General features: G+C 53.1%; 3 protein-coding genes across 3 annotated transcripts; 2 read left to right on the top strand and 1 right to left on the bottom strand.

Moving 5' to 3' along the window:
- The first annotated feature begins 30 nt into the window (after positions 1–30).
- Positions 31–1,378, top strand: BZA05DRAFT_354170 (DNA repair exonuclease rad1). Its single transcript, XM_051481360.1, has 4 exons — positions 31–331; positions 392–680; positions 774–1,076; positions 1,157–1,378. The coding sequence occupies exons 1-4, from the start codon at positions 94–96 to the stop codon at positions 1,344–1,346; spliced, it is 1,020 nt and encodes a 339-aa protein (XP_051338840.1). The 5' UTR covers positions 31–93; the 3' UTR covers positions 1,347–1,378.
- Position 1,379: 1 nt separating this feature from the next.
- Positions 1,380–6,316, bottom strand: BZA05DRAFT_399743 (AAA domain-containing protein). The gene is made up of 14 exons (XM_051483835.1): positions 6,146–6,316; positions 5,994–6,021; positions 5,306–5,933; positions 4,249–5,240; positions 4,107–4,196; positions 3,926–4,053; positions 3,769–3,871; positions 3,589–3,721; positions 3,323–3,526; positions 2,370–3,269; positions 2,141–2,316; positions 1,927–2,080; positions 1,741–1,863; positions 1,380–1,673 (listed from the first exon to the last, which is right to left on the bottom strand). The coding sequence occupies exons 1-14, from the start codon at positions 6,147–6,149 to the stop codon at positions 1,425–1,427; spliced, it is 3,912 nt and encodes a 1,303-aa protein (XP_051338839.1). The 5' UTR covers positions 6,150–6,316; the 3' UTR covers positions 1,380–1,424.
- Positions 6,317–11,197: 4,881 nt separating this feature from the next.
- On the top strand, positions 11,198–13,509 carry BZA05DRAFT_58851 (uncharacterized protein). The gene is made up of 2 exons (XM_051488458.1): positions 11,198–11,578; positions 11,653–13,509. The coding sequence occupies exons 1-2, from the start codon at positions 11,328–11,330 to the stop codon at positions 13,415–13,417; spliced, it is 2,016 nt and encodes a 671-aa protein (XP_051338838.1). The 5' UTR covers positions 11,198–11,327; the 3' UTR covers positions 13,418–13,509.
- The last annotated feature ends 1,501 nt before the right edge of the window (positions 13,510–15,010 follow it).

The raw sequence follows: 15,010 nt of genomic DNA, 5'->3' as shown, positions 1-15,010 counted from the left end.
ATTGAATTGATACCACGTCATCCATCCCATACGCGTCTTCCCAGTTCCCAACCCAAGCTGTACAAACTACCACCGCAATGTCCCACCGCAACAATGTCCACCCAACCCACCCAACGTACCCAACGTACTCAACGTACTCAACCCACACAAGCAATCCCCACCCAAGCTACACCAGCAACCCCCTCCATATCGCCAATCTTCAGCGCAACAACCACTTCCGCCCGCCAACTCTTCAACCTGCTAAAATGCTGCGGCTTCCAACCGCGAGCACAGATGGAGCTTCTCGCGGAAGGGATCAAAGTAACCGTTGAAGACAGCCGTGTAATGCAAGGTCTGGACCTGCCCCCTCTCCTCTGCCCCCCCTTCGCCCTCCCTAACACCCACCACCCAGGGCACATCCTCGTCGACCGCCACCTCTTCAGCAGCTACACCTTCACGCCGCCGCCCAGCGAAACCACCACCTCCACCACCAGCAGCAGCACGAGCACAGTAAGCTTCGGCATCTCGTTCGCCTCGCTGCTAGAGTGCCTACAGATCTTTGGCGCCGAGCGCGAGCGCGAGAAGTGGCACTCTGCCGGCGCCGCGGCGCCGCACAGCTCCGCGTTCGATCAGCAGGTGCTTAGGATCTCGGGGACCTGCAGGATCTCGTACCGTGGGGTTGGGTTTCCGCTCGCTTTGATGTGCGTCCCCCTTTGCCCCTCCCCCCCCCCCCCCCCCCCCCCCCCCCCCCACGCCCCGCCCGGCCCCGACTGACGGCTGGATTTATGGAAAAGGCTGGAAGAAAACGGCACCATAACGACATGCACGCTATCGACATACCCGGCGGAGGAGATCGCGGACATACCGCTATCTTTATCCTCGCTCGCGCTCAAGGTGATAATGAAAGCGAGCTGGCTTCAGGACGCGATCCAGGAGCTAGAGGGGTCGATGCCGGAGCGGCTAACGCTTGCTGCGAGCCCGCAGCGCAGCGGGCTGAGTCTCAGTGCCGCTGGAGCTATGGGAAGTACCGAGGTCGAGTTCTTGAATGATAAGGCCCTGCTGCAGAGCTATAGGTGCGATAAGGAGGTGCTGAATACGTAAGTGCTGATGGTGGCTGGTGGTTGGTGGTGGGTGGTGGGAAGTGGGAAGGGGAGTTTGCTGAGATGTGTGTGGACAGGTACAAGTTTGCGCTGATCAAGAATGCGGCGAGGGCGATGGCTATTGCGTCGAAGGTTAGTATCAGAGGAGATGGGCACGGCGTGCTCAGTATGCAGTTCATGATCGAGCAGGAGGGCGGGGTGGCTAGTTTTGTGGACTTCCGCTTCCTGCCGTACGTTGGCGACGACGAGGCGTACGAGGAAGACTGAAGGGTCATTTCGCAACATACACCATATTCTTCATCTAGCTAGTGTACAAGATACCCGAACATGTAATCACCCCCTGGCCTAGATCACCTCCGCAATAGACTGCATCCCAATGATCGACTTTTGCCTGTCATTCCTGGAGATGCGGTAGTAGTTGTCGCAGTAGTCCTGACAGTTCATCTCCTTGAGGAACTCCTCGTCGTGGGTGATGACGATGAGCTGGAAGTTGGCCTGCGACTGTCTCGTCCTGATGATCTCGTGCAAACTCCGTGCCAGAGATCGGATGTTGTCTTGGTCCAGATTGGTTGTAGGCTCATCCAACGCAATCAGCTGTTATAGATAGGCATCAATCAGCAATTGAAAACTCTTCTCATCGACAGCAGCAGGTAGTACTCACACCGCAGTTGATACCGAAACACTCGGCCAGTGCTAGACGGATGATGATACTGGCAAGAACCTTCTGTCCAGCACTGCATCGCCCACGCATGTCCATTTCGGCATCCTGCTTGACCATGCAAACCTAACCAACCAACCAGTCAGTCGATCCGGTCCAAGTGGCCTGGGCATATTTTAGACAACTTACACGGTAATTGTAGGAGCGATTTCCCTTTCCAGTTTCGTTGTCGGATCTGATAAGGATGGTGTCGACATCCGTTCCCCGATATGTCGATTTCCACAGCTCCTCGATGATGCGATTGATCTCCTCCATCTTCAGACTGTGGTACTTCATGACGGCCCTTGGGTGGGTATGGTCAGCCGAAAGTGTCTTGCTCAAGTCGGAAGTATTGTAAACCTACTTGTCCAGAGCAGCACCATACTTGCCCAGATCGTTGGTGGCGCTGGTCGTGGTGTGTACCTTGGCCAGAGTCTCTTTGTACTTGTCTTTGGCATCTGCGTAATCCGTCGCGTAGTCCGCCACGAGCTGCTCTAGCTGCTTATCCTTGGACCTCATTTCTCCCACGAGTGCGGATCTCTGCACCACCGTCAACCGTGTAATGGAATGGAATGGGGGTGGAAGTTACGAACCTCGCTGGAAAGCCTCGAGTGCTTATTAGCAAGGATTTCCGCATTTTTCTCGAAGCGCTCTCTCTGCTCATCGGCACGCTGGGCTTCCAGCTCCTTGATCTCCTGCTTGATCTTCTTGAGCTCGACCTTGTTCTTGCGGTACCGTAGATTCTCGATGATGGTGCGCTGGGTAGTTTGCGTGGTCACGGCCTCCTTCTCGAGTTTCGCCACCAGATCGCTAGCCTCCGTGACATCGTTACCCAGCTGCTCGACATCCGCTCTCAGACGTTGCACCTGTCCTCTGCATTCCTCCAGGCTATGCAGCCCTCCCTCGTTGATGTAATTGGAGATTCCTCGCTGGATGCTCTTCAGATTCATGTCGCTCTGGGAAAGCTTGGCAGCATCTCGCTGCTGCTTCGTCTCCTTCTCAGAGCACTCGCGGCTGATTTCCTTCAGTCGCGCCTCCGCGGCTAGGATATCGGGCGCAAGATTCTCCAGTTCGCGATCAACCTCGTCGATCACGGCATTCTGTCGACTTCTGGCCACAGAACACTCTTCGATCCGTTCGGTGAGCTGGCGCACATCAACGAGCTGCAGGGTGATGTCGTTCAGTCTCTTGCGCGCATCGTTGACCTGGCGCTCCAAGCCAATGATGCTTTGCCGCCGGTTCTCTCGGTCCTGTTCCATACTCCTAATAAGGTTCTTGACACGAGTGATTTTCTCCTTGAGCCGCTTGCTGTCTTCTTGCAGCTCTTCGATCGTACGGGTTCCGCCCATGTCCGTCATGGAAAACGTCATGCTGTTGATTTCTTCCTCCGTGCCATCGATCTCTCGTTTGTACCTGGCCAACTCGGCCACCGGAGCTCTCAGGGACTGAACTTCGGAACTAGCATTGGACTTGTCATCGACGATTTTGTCGAGCTGCGGAACAAATGTCAGTTTGATGGCATCGCTCGGGGAAGAATTGTTCTCACCTTGGTGTACTGCTCGAGAAGCTTTTCCTTTGCCTTCTGGTACTGTTTGATCTCTGTCTCCAGCGCCGGAATCTCAATCGACGTGAGTCGCACGTACGAGTCGTAGCTTGGCCCCGCCTCGCGAAGGATTTCGATATCCTCTTCATATCCCCGGATAACCTCCTCATCAGCATTTTTCAATACCTTTTCGATCTGCTTCCTGAACTATATTGCGAACGGGCATAAGTGAATTGAACGGGAGCGTGAAATAGCGGGTGATTAGGTACCTCAGTGAGCCGAGAAGATTTCTCGTCCTCATCTTTGAAGCCACGTCTGCAGAGAACGCATGCGTTCTTCCTCTCTGCCACTGCTACCGCGGAGTTGAGATAATTGAGCATGAATTCTCCTTGTTTGAAGGCCCTGAAGAAGTTTAGTTGATGTCACTTGGGGAAATGAGGAGTACTGACGCTCGCTGCGCCTCGAGATCTTTCAAGGCATCTGGATAGTCGTTTACATTGTTCGTAGTGCCGTCTTCTAGTTCCCAGGATTGCACAACCGTCGCTTCGCATTCTGTGGCAGCGCATCAGCAATCCGTCCTATCAAGAGATATCCACAATGATTTACTAGAAGCCTCATCTTGCTTCCGCTTCAACGAATCCTTTGCAATGCCGAGCTTTGTGTCGATTTGGGAAACCTGTTGATTCACGATCTCACGTTGCCGTATGGCTTCTTGCTGTTCTTCCTCACGTTGACTGCCAGACGTGAGTCGGCGAGCTCATAATGGGGGTAAAGATTATTCACTGACTCTAGAACTGCTTGTAGATCTTTCTCGACTGTTGATTCGGACCACCGCTTGCCAACGACACTATCGATCTTGTCCTTTTTCGCAGCGATTCTAGCTATATCAGTCTAGTTCCTCAGACTACCAATGATGTGTTTACACTTACAACGAAGCATAGACCTTTTGTCTGGTCTCCAGGTTCTGCTTGAGAATAGCCAACTGGGCTCTGAGCTCTGCGTTCTTCGATCCCTGGAAGAGTTCCTCCGTTACAGAACCTTCATCCTCTTCCAGTTTCCGTAGTTTAGCGTTCTCGACTTGAAGTGAGCCGTCGTTGTCGGCCACCTGAGCTTTGGCTCTGGCTTCCTCAAGACGGATTTCCCTCTTGCTGAGATCATCCTTGGCCATCGCCTCCTGTCCAGAGTCCACATTCAAGGAATCCAGATTCCGTTTGTATTCAGCGACCTTCCTGTCCAGGTTCTTGATCTCCGATTGTGCGTATTCCTTCTTCTGCCGCAGCGAACTTCTCTTATTCACCAGACCATTGAGGTCGTTTTGGGCCCACGATATGCTACTCTCGTTTTCGCGCTTGATCCTCTCCAAAACCAAGCCCTGATCTCGCGACATGCGAGTGATCTTAGCCATGAACTCCTGAATCTGCTCATCGTCCAATTCTCCACTGAAGCCTTTCATATCGTGCTTGACACTGATCTCTCTGACCAGGTCCTCGCGCTCTCTCAGCTGGCCCTCGTACTGCTTCCTCTGGGCCTGGATGCGGCCCTCCTCGGTAAGCTTATTTCCTAACTGTGTTCTAACCTGCTCCAGCTTGACCTTCAACTGGTTGTACGCAGCCTTCTTGTTCTGCACGTGCTGTTCGTACGATCTCAATCTCCGCTCGTAGTCGTCGTGCATTTCGTGTAGCTTCTCGTCAGAGTCCTCCAGAAAGTCCATGTGCTGCGACAGCTCTTGGAGGTGCGACTGCTTGGAAACTGCTTCCTGCCGCTTCATTTCTAGCGTGGCAAGCGTGTGCTCGAAGCCTCGAGCTGTCTCGAATAGTGTCTTTTGCTCTTGTGCGATCGATTGCAGCTCGGTACTCAGATTCGTGACCCTTACCCGCATCGTTTCGATCTCTTCGTGGAGTTCGTCCGATCGACGTTTGGCCTGCACATAGCCTCGTCAGAACAGTCCAATCAACACTCAGCGGTTGTAAAAAATGAAAAAAACACCTTTTCCGCTCGATCTTTGTCAGTACGATACTGCTCCAGCAGAATCCTGAGCTTGCCTAGCTCCTCGTTCTGCTTTTTGCGCAACACCTTGATATTGTCGATCGCCTTGGTATATTTCAGCGCCTCGAATATCTCATCGAAGCGCTTCTTCAGCGCCGCAGGTTCGCTCAGCGGCCACAGACTCTCGTCCTGATGGCAAAAGATGACATAGTCCAGCACGGCCTTAGACACGCCTAGATACTGCGGCATGACCATATCGAGCTCGGCACATCTCGACGAAATAGTCGATCGCTCGCCGTTTCTCACCACCAGCAACTGCCCCTCCAGCGTCTTCTGCTGTCTTGTGGTCTTTTTAACCGTCAGCTGCAGCGAGCGCGTACACACCATCTTCGCGCCGTTGATGGACTTGAACGACAGCTTGACCTGTGCGAGCACTTCCTTCTCGCCGCACATCTTCGGGTCGTGGATGAACGCGCCGCCCTTGCTGTTCGGCGGAAGGTCCCCCGTCGTCGCGTACTTGAGGCATTCGATGATCGTTGTCTTCCCAGACCCGTTGTAGCCCACGATTAGTGTCAACGGCGTGTGGAACTGGATGCTCTCCGTGCGCGTGTTGTCGAAGGACCGGACACTACATAGGGAGTGGTTTTCAGCAGATATTTCATCGCCGTCCGGATGGTCTAATATATACCCAAGGATGGCGAGCTTGTCGATGCGCGCTGCAATCGTCCGTAACTATCAGCTACCTATTGCTATTGCGTCCCATACCGGCCCAAAAGCGAACTTACACCTGTTCGATCTATTAGCATCGTTCCCATTCTGTTACTGTATGGGGGGCAGCAAACATCGTGGCTGAAGTAGACAGATTACGGTGTGGTGATGATTCGTGAGTGGCGGGCGTGTATAGTATGTAGAGCCGTGACAGTCCGGCGCGTTGTTCGGGTGACGTGAAGCTCACCTAGCGTTGTCCACTAACGTTGCCATCACGTGCGGGGCAACCGCGGCCCCTTGGCATCCACCAGCGACCACAGGCCTGATCCCTAGCCCGCAGACACGCCATGGTCCGCCGTCATCTCGACTCGGAAATATGGTCAGACGCGCAGAGTCCCGCCAAGCCTGGCAGAGAGGGTTCGGATAGACCTCACTCGAATGGGATTAACTACGACTATGTAGTGTACACGATACACAAGGCACGGTAAACCGAACAGCTACTCTAGGTCATAGGAGGTCGGTAGCTGGATGAATGATCAAGCGCGAAAAGGTATGTAAGAATAACACCGTCCTCGTTTGCGGTTACATTATACATAGCATAGACACGCCTGCTCACTCTTCCTTCAGGCCCCGAAGGCCGAAGGCTGAAGGCTGAAACGCCAGACACCTGCCCGATATAAAGATCGGCTCGATCCTTGAATGTCTGATCGATGTCCATCGCGTCTATCAAAGGAAGGCACGCTGGAACAAAGCGAACTCATGGTCCTTCGTATGTACCTATCAATGTCATCTGGAACCACTTAAAGGGTTGCACAACAATGGGCTTTACATACGTCTTCTTTGGCGGAGTTTGAAGGAGTTTGAAGAAGCCTGGTGTTGGTACCTGGGTCGACGGATACTGAGACACATCCAGCGGGCTCGGCATTGAGACAGTTCTATGACAGTAGCCAGAGCACCGACTCTTGGCGGGATAGGGAACAGGCGTCGGTACATACATGAGGGATGGTTCCATTTCCCGCACGCAACGCACGCAATCCCGGCCGTCCGTCAGTGTCAGTGACGACTTCCACACCTAAATGCTCCACGTTTATCTTCTATTTCGGAAACTTGTTTGAAATTGGCGGGGTTGCGGATAAGACATCGTGATTCGTTTCTGGCCAAGTCCGATCGAAACAGACCATGAACGGTGTCCGAGATCATGCAATCTACTGGGTATAGGTATACGGCGGCGGCAGGGACTACCTACGGAGAGGTCGTTTGAGAACAACAGACCGAGCTCCGAGCTCCGAGAGCGCCCGGAGAAGAGAAGTGTCTGTCTGCTGTTTCGCATCTTCGCAGCTTTCGGGAAGAAGCGGAAGATCTTTGAAGGCGGCCGTGTATAGCACTGCATCCAGAGCCAATGGGGACGGACATACTCTTCACATGAGTGATAACATCTTGCATCAAACGACGGAAGCCACCGCGTTGTCCTAGGTACTATACATAGGCGCCGATACCTATATCTTGCGGCGCATCCTCGTCTGTGCCGTATCGGCGTCTATTTCTGTTCCTCTTGCATCCGTGGACCGCGAGAGGAAGTTTGTCGAGTTTACCGTACTAGTCCACGAAACTGTTTCATCCACTCTCGATTGCATCCCACGATCCATCGCCAAACACCGGCTCCTAGTGTGGGGGTGGGGGGCATTATTGCGCCGTCGTTCGTAGGCGATAATGGTGGTGGTGGTGGTGGTGGTACTGGTGGTGGGCTGCGGGGTTCGCATGCACGAAAGATAGGCTAAAAGCAGGCAAGCAAACCCGAGGAAACGAAGAGGGCATCTGCTGTGTCTACATCTGGGTAGGAAGTGTGTAGCATAGTGCACAAATGGGTACGAAACGGACGGCGAGCGACCGCATGTTTCTTACTCTCAAGGGGAGATTCGGAAGTGAGAGGAAACTCCGGTATGTAACTTACTTGGATGCTCCAGAAGAGACGAGTGCCGGCCGACAGGAGTACGAGTACATTGGGTACTATATACGAACATGTAGGTACGACGCCCTTCGGGGTGTGGGTGCGACTCGAGAAAGAGACAGAGAGAAAAAGAGGGTGCTTGCTTCAGCATCGAGCCGGATGGGTGCATGGAGATGTGACTTTGTCGTGCAGACGGGAACTCGCCGAAAAAGCCCTTCCATCCATGGCCATGGCCCCATCCACCCATGGCCCCATCCACCACCCACCCTTCCACCCTTCCACCACCCACCCTCCACCCATCCGTCCATCCATCCGCCAGCAAAGCCATCCAACCTCATCGAGCTACGCGCATATCCGCATTCAGCCACTAAACCGCATTTCGCGCGTGCAGCATGCAGTCGAGGAGCCGAGAAGAGAGAGAGAGAGAGAAAAGACGTTTGTTCGAGGCCATGTGTTTTTTGGAGTGGTTGTTGCGTGTATGTACGGTATGTATGTGTGATATGTGTGTGATGATATGTATGCTGTTATCATTTGTGCTTCGCTTTGCTTTCTTTGCTCTCTGCGCTCCAGCTCTGCGCCCTTGAGCAATTTACGTTCCCACCAAGAGGAGGCAGCCACATCGTCCGCCGTATGTAACTAGAGTAGGTAGACTCGAGTCTACTATGGATAGAGTGCAGTCGTCCAGCTACTTACCGTAGGTACTCTGCGGAAACAGGTCTGCTGTTTGGAATGGCGTGGAAGACTGGAAGTAAGCAGGTACATTCATACCACCACCACCACCACCACCACCACCACCACCACCACCACCACCACCACCACCCACTCCACCGAGTTGGTACGCGCAAGCAACAGCGTTCCGCGGATTGGCATTCCGTCAACTCTGACTTGGCGCCGTCCCTCGACCACCACCGGTTGAGGCTTGACTTGGCGTGTGAGGGAATGAATTGGGACAGGATGAACTTGATCCGAGGAGAACGGGGGACTCTGAGGACTCGACGACGTTGATCACCTGATGCTGGCTGAGTGATTGACCGGACCTACATATACCGTACCTACAGTAGTACTAGTACATGAAGGTGTGTGGAAGAATAGAGTACCAGACCTACTCTACCTGCCTGCCTACCGATGATATCCTGGACGATGCGTGGCGTGTGTGTGCGTCTGGAATAGTTGCGTACATACGACGACAGGCGTATGTGTGTACGGTATGTACGATGTACGATAGGTACGGTAGGATTGGGAAATGTAAAGTTAGAGTGTGGGACGTCTACTCTACGTATACACGCAAAGTCTGCACAGATCAAGATCACATTGACGTCCCCATAAAATGGTTGTCGATGCCGGAAAATAAGGTAGCTTCCAGAGGTGCTTTTGCATTCCGCCTCACGATCAACCGAGCTGGTGCGGGGGGATGGGGTCCGCGCATAACGCGTTTGCTTGGATCGCGCGAATGGAGCCGAGTGATGACGCATGTCCCCCACTCTGGGCATCGACGACTCATTCCTAGCCTTGAGAGCTCTAGAGATGTGGAAAGGTGGAAGGCCTGGCCAAGGAAGAGAGCTGGAGGAAGTCTCGCCGCGGACTTGGCTCCGTCACGCTACATCACTCAGGTCTTGGCATTACCCTATAAAATTAGCGTGATGGGTCACCGTTGGTCGGCTCTACCCAAAAAGAAGAAGAAAAAAAGCTCTACTTTTGCCCGTAATTATGTCTTAACCACACCCCGTGTGAGTAACCGCGCTCCATGTCGTTTCATATCCTATTTACCTTACCGGCCGTAGAGCTCTTTTGTCTTATTTAATCGTTGTGGTGGTGTTGATTGGTTGTCAAGTCGTCGAGGGTTTACTAGGCAGGTCATATGTACCGTGAACGCTCAAGAAGTGGGCTGGTTTTACGTGTCCGCCACCCCAAGCATCAACAGTAGCTGAATATCTGAACCTGTGGGGTGGAGAACACGCCTACTTAGGTACTTCCTTAGGTGGAGCGCAAGTGGAGTTCTCTGTGTAGAACAAGCCAGTACGGTGCGTAGGATACGCAACTTGTGCTCTGCACATAGAAGGGAAGAGTGCCTGATGTGCGTTGCTCAGTTCCGCTTGCGGAACGAGGGGAGTGGGGACCCGGGGACCGGGGGAAACGGAAGGGAATGTAAGGATGTAGTGTGTGCCTGCGCGATGGATGAGGCGGTGTGCAAGAGGGTGTGGTGGAGGAGGAGGAGGAGGTGGTGGTGGTGGTGGTGGTGGTAGGTAGCTGAGTAAGTAGGTGCTGCTGGTGGGTGTTGTTGGGAAGTGTTTTGTTGCCGGGTGCTGGTGCTGGGCGGCAGCGGCTTCGTTGCTGGGTATGTGCTCGCCGTCTCGCCGTCTTTTGTTCCCTCCTCCACACATCCCATCCATTGCTCTCTCTCCTCCTCCCACCCCCCAAAACCTTGCTCCTCCGCCTCCCATCCGCTACCATCTTATCCCATTCACCTCCTCACCTCCTCCGTCCCTCCACACACACTCTCTCTCATTCGCTTGCCCGCTCTCCGCCCATTTACCCCTTCCTTCCTTCTTGCCTGCATTCTTTCCCTTGCTTCTTTCTTGGAAGCTTGTGCTCCCACTCTAAACTTGAACTTTGCAGTTGCTTTTCAAAAGACCGTCTCGTAACTTTATCGGAATTAAACATCTACCTACTCCACCGCGCCCTTCCAAGCTACCCGTTTCTCTCGCTCAACCTACAACCTCACAACCTCCACCCTCCAAGTGCCTTCACCCTCCCCGTACATACCAGTTTCAACCACTCCCAAAAACATCTCCTGTATTCACCCCATCGCCGACCCGGAAACCCTGGCCACCATCGTGTCAACTCCTCTGTTGGTTGCGGGTTCTCGCGGAGGAGTGCGGATACTCCCGAAAGGCGACACACCCTCCCCCTCCCTCCAGTGATATCGATCTCGGTCTCGACCTCACCTGCTTCTACCACCACTTCTGTTAGCACTACCGCCGCAACCCGCCGCAGTCGTTGCCGCCACCGCCCTCGTTGCCGCCGCCTTACGAACGTTCCACGCGATTCGAAATTTTTGCTACAACAACGCTCGAAGTGTGATGGCCGGTCTACAAGTTCCGTCATCCGGGCTCGTTCTAGGCGCTATACCGGCTTCGGGCACCGGAAAGGCGGCCGTTCACGGCTTGCAGGCGATGCGGATCGCATTCGCCGACGGCTTAGTTTTGGAGGAGGTGCTCAAGCATGGATCCGACCTGAAGATATCCTTCGGGAAGTCTATGGTACGGGATACTCCAAAACAAGCTCTGATGCGCTGTCACTGTCCTCGAACACCCCCAGATCGAGGTTTGAAGGCTCAAAAGGTGTAGAAGATCTTTTGCTAACGGGATGGGTTTCTGCGGCTACCAGAGGCTGGATTATGGCGATCAGTCAATAGAAATTGTGTCGCAGGCGGAGTCCCACCGACATGAACTTTACAAGCGATCGGAGGACTTGCCGGAGAACCTCGACTTCGTTGGGGTCTTCAGCCATAGCCTGGAAGTGCGCGAGGCGGATGGCGGTTCGAACTCACCTAACGAGAGCGAACTCAAGCTTCAGAAAGACTACGAGCTCTTGAACGAGGAGAAGGCGGCATCCACGTAAGTGCTATTATCCCGCGAGGCAGCAGACATGCCTGCCGTGTGGCGCCATAAGATGCTCACAGTAATTCAAGAGCCGCGATAGTAGATTACGGGGAGTTGCCGCAAGCTCGGAACGCACGGTGGGGCGGTGCGTTAAAGAAGGCGTCGTACTTGAAACGACAGAACAAAAAATCCCTCAGCGCACCCAGTTCGGGCCCGCCCACGCCGTCAATGAGGTCGGGGCGATCTCCACTCAATCCTACTTCGGCCTCGACATCCACTTCAGCGGAAGCGCGCGCCGAGCTGGACGCATTGCGGATACCTCTCACACATCTCCTCGTATTGGGTCCAGCTTCCGAACACTCATTGGCCTCCAAGACGAGGGCACCGGAGGATCTTGTCTTGAAGGTGTTGCACAAGGTTGCCAACAAGGTGAATGCCGGAAGGCATTGGGCGCTCATGGATGATGTCCACAGAGAATTGGATGTGTGGGACTTTCCTTACATCACGCCGAGTGACAGAGAAAAGGCGATTCGGAACTGCGGTGAAGCATTTAACCGATTGCGACTCCAAAAACAAGCTGCAGAATGGCGGATGTTGCTCTCGCCCGAAGACCGCGAGAGGGCAGACCTCAATCCTGAACCGGAACCGGTCAAGCCTGCATCGGTACGATTGAGTTCGAGACCGGCAAGCGAAAGCGGCAGGTCGCCGTTGCCGCCGTCACTCGAGTCCAAAAAACCAGCGGCGAAGGCGGCAACGGGCAGGGGCGCGGCAAAAGTCACGAAACCTACAAAAACAGATGCCATATCTCGTATCATCGGTGGAAAGGGCAGAAAGAAGGCCACAGTACCGGCCAAACCGAAGGGAACAGTCGGACGGCCACCTAAAAATGCCTCAGCAGCGACTGGGCGGGCGAGCAAGCCAGCTACACAGAGGCAAACCGTGGCAACTACAAATTCGAAGATCAAGTCAGCTGAGGTTGTAGTGGATTCGGACGACGATATTGATATGGAAGACGTCAAACTGTCTACTCCTAAACCGCCGCCAGTGAGCAAGGTAGGATCACCGCAGCCACGCCCTAAAGCATCGGCACCTAAACCTCCTTCACGTGTCGCTTCGGATATCGAAGGGGATGGCGTTTATCTGAATCCCAACCGAAAGAGAACACCGGCGCCGTCTGCTGCGAAGTCGCCGGCGAAGAGGCCCCGCATCGTAGCCACTCCGTCCGCTTCGTCGTCTGCCACGCTAGATCCTCCCGTGCAATTTCAATCCCAATCAAATGGCTACTCGAAAGCTCAATCGTCCGCCACCATCACCGCTAAGTCTATGGCATCGTCTCGGGATACACTTTCCCGGAGTAGTTCCAGCAATTCCCCGCCGAAACCATCCCCACTTGGCTCATCGCCTCCGATAAACGCCTCCGATGATACGGGGTCAACTGCTTCGTCCCCGTTCATGATGTCCAACGCGGGAACATCCACCGCGAGCCAATCGCCGTTGGACTCTTTGTCTGGGCGAAGTCAGAAACCGCGCTATATGCCTCCTGCTGTTTCATCCCTGAAGCGAAAGGCCGGCAGTGCTTCGCAACGGGATGATCCAGTTCGGAGCGGCACCAAAGCAACGTCCAACGGCACCGCGTCAAATAGACGGCAGCTCGCGAACCCTCCCGACGGTCAGACGATGAAGCTGGCGCGCAAATTCAAGGAAGACTACTCCAAGTACGCCCGTCTCTACCACGAAGCGCAATCAGTCACGGATGCCGTGAGAAAGAGGGAAACGATCGAACGTGTCCTCGCTCTGCATCGAGATCTGGAACGATTAAAAGCCAGAATATCTAACCTTCAAATGTCGCATTGATTTAACCACGACTTGCCGCAATTTCATGACTGATTGGTGTCCATTTTTGTTTACTTTCCTTGTTGCATGCATCTCACACCAAACGACGGTGACGGCGCTTAAATTTTCTCAAAGATCTAATGGTTCTTCATTCTGCCCCTCAACGGCGCAGCAGCCAACTGCCAGCTCGGTGGGGGGGTAGGGGATGGGTTCCGTTGCAAACCTGTTTTATATTTTTCTCATTTCCGGATTTGAGAATGTTCCATCACCTTTTTTCCTCTCTGCTGCTCCCCTGGCGCAATTACTGCGCACGAGCAACTTTTGTACAACTCTTCAAGTCTTATTCACATCATTGGAGTTTTACCTTTTTTATTTTTATTTTTTTGGGGGAATTTTTTTTGAAAAAAAGAAATTCTTGTTTTGTTCCGCTTTTTGGAATTTTTGGAATTTTTCGCTTTTGTGTTTTTGTGTTTTCGCAGCGAAATGATTGGAATTTGGACTTGCAACACGGCGTTCCCTTTTTTTCTTTTCGCTTCTTGTAGATATACATATATCCTTTTTTCCCCCCTTCCTTTCGATTCATCTTTCCTTTTTCTACAGACTCAGCTCAGTTCAGCTCGGCTCAAACCAGATCGGATCAGCTCGGATCAGCTCGGCTGGATTAGGTACCTATATCATATCATAACCATAACCATAACACATAACAAAGCATCGATCGATCAATCTACTATGCATAAATACATAGAGTAAGTATGGTACGCAACCAAACGCTTCAGCCTTCAGCTAGATAGAGCAACTATGGTTGCGTATGTAAATCCACACACACACACACACGGGTTTTGTGTGATAGATATGATTGTGGGGGTGATTCGACGCTAGTTAGCGCGGCATGTAGTTATGCGGCTCTGCGGGAACACTATTATAACTAGAGTATGGAACTAGTGGCGACATGTGGTCCAAGGATCAGGAGGGATCGTCGAGTGTCGGTTGGGTTGGGATGTGCTTGGCTGTGGATAGCCTGTGAGCCTGTGGTGTGGGGACAGTGGACGAAGTTCGATGTTCGATGTTCGGACGGGAATGTTTTGGGAGGTTAGTGGGTGAAACACTGAAAGGGCCGGAGAGGACCAGACGGAGGTCTAATGTGGAACATGGGGTGCGAATTGTTTAACTGTTTGACTGTTTGGGTAGTCGAGGTATGGCTGCCTATGGCTACTCTAGGTACTCGTACATAACTACATTGATGTAGATTGAAGTACATAGGTTGATGTGCGAAATTGAAGCAGAAATTGAACTAGAAGTTGAAGCAGAAGTTGGGAGTTGGAAGTTGGAACTGCCAAATCCAATGGATGAGTAATTTAGGTAACGTAGGTAGTGTGCAGAAGACACCGAGTTATAAGCTGTCTGGCTATCTGGCTGACTGACTGGCCGGTTGATGCCTAGCACAAAAGGCTGTTACCTACATACGGCTTGGATACCAGTACTTACGTACAAGTACAAGCACACCGAGATGACGGGATCCAAGCCTCGCCGCGGCTGGGACATGGCACTTCACAACCCATCACTCACTCGCATGTACTATTCAGTGGCCGCCTCGCCGATACAAAAAATGCTCTC

The sequence above is a fragment of the Tricharina praecox genome, assembly GCF_024521635.1.
Source record: "Tricharina praecox strain CBS 144465 chromosome Unknown BZA05scaffold_14, whole genome shotgun sequence".
Lineage (NCBI taxonomy): Eukaryota > Fungi > Ascomycota > Pezizomycetes > Pezizales > Pyronemataceae > Tricharina > Tricharina praecox.
Note: the sequence above shows the minus strand (reverse complement) of the source record. Positions and strands in the feature narration are given on the sequence as shown.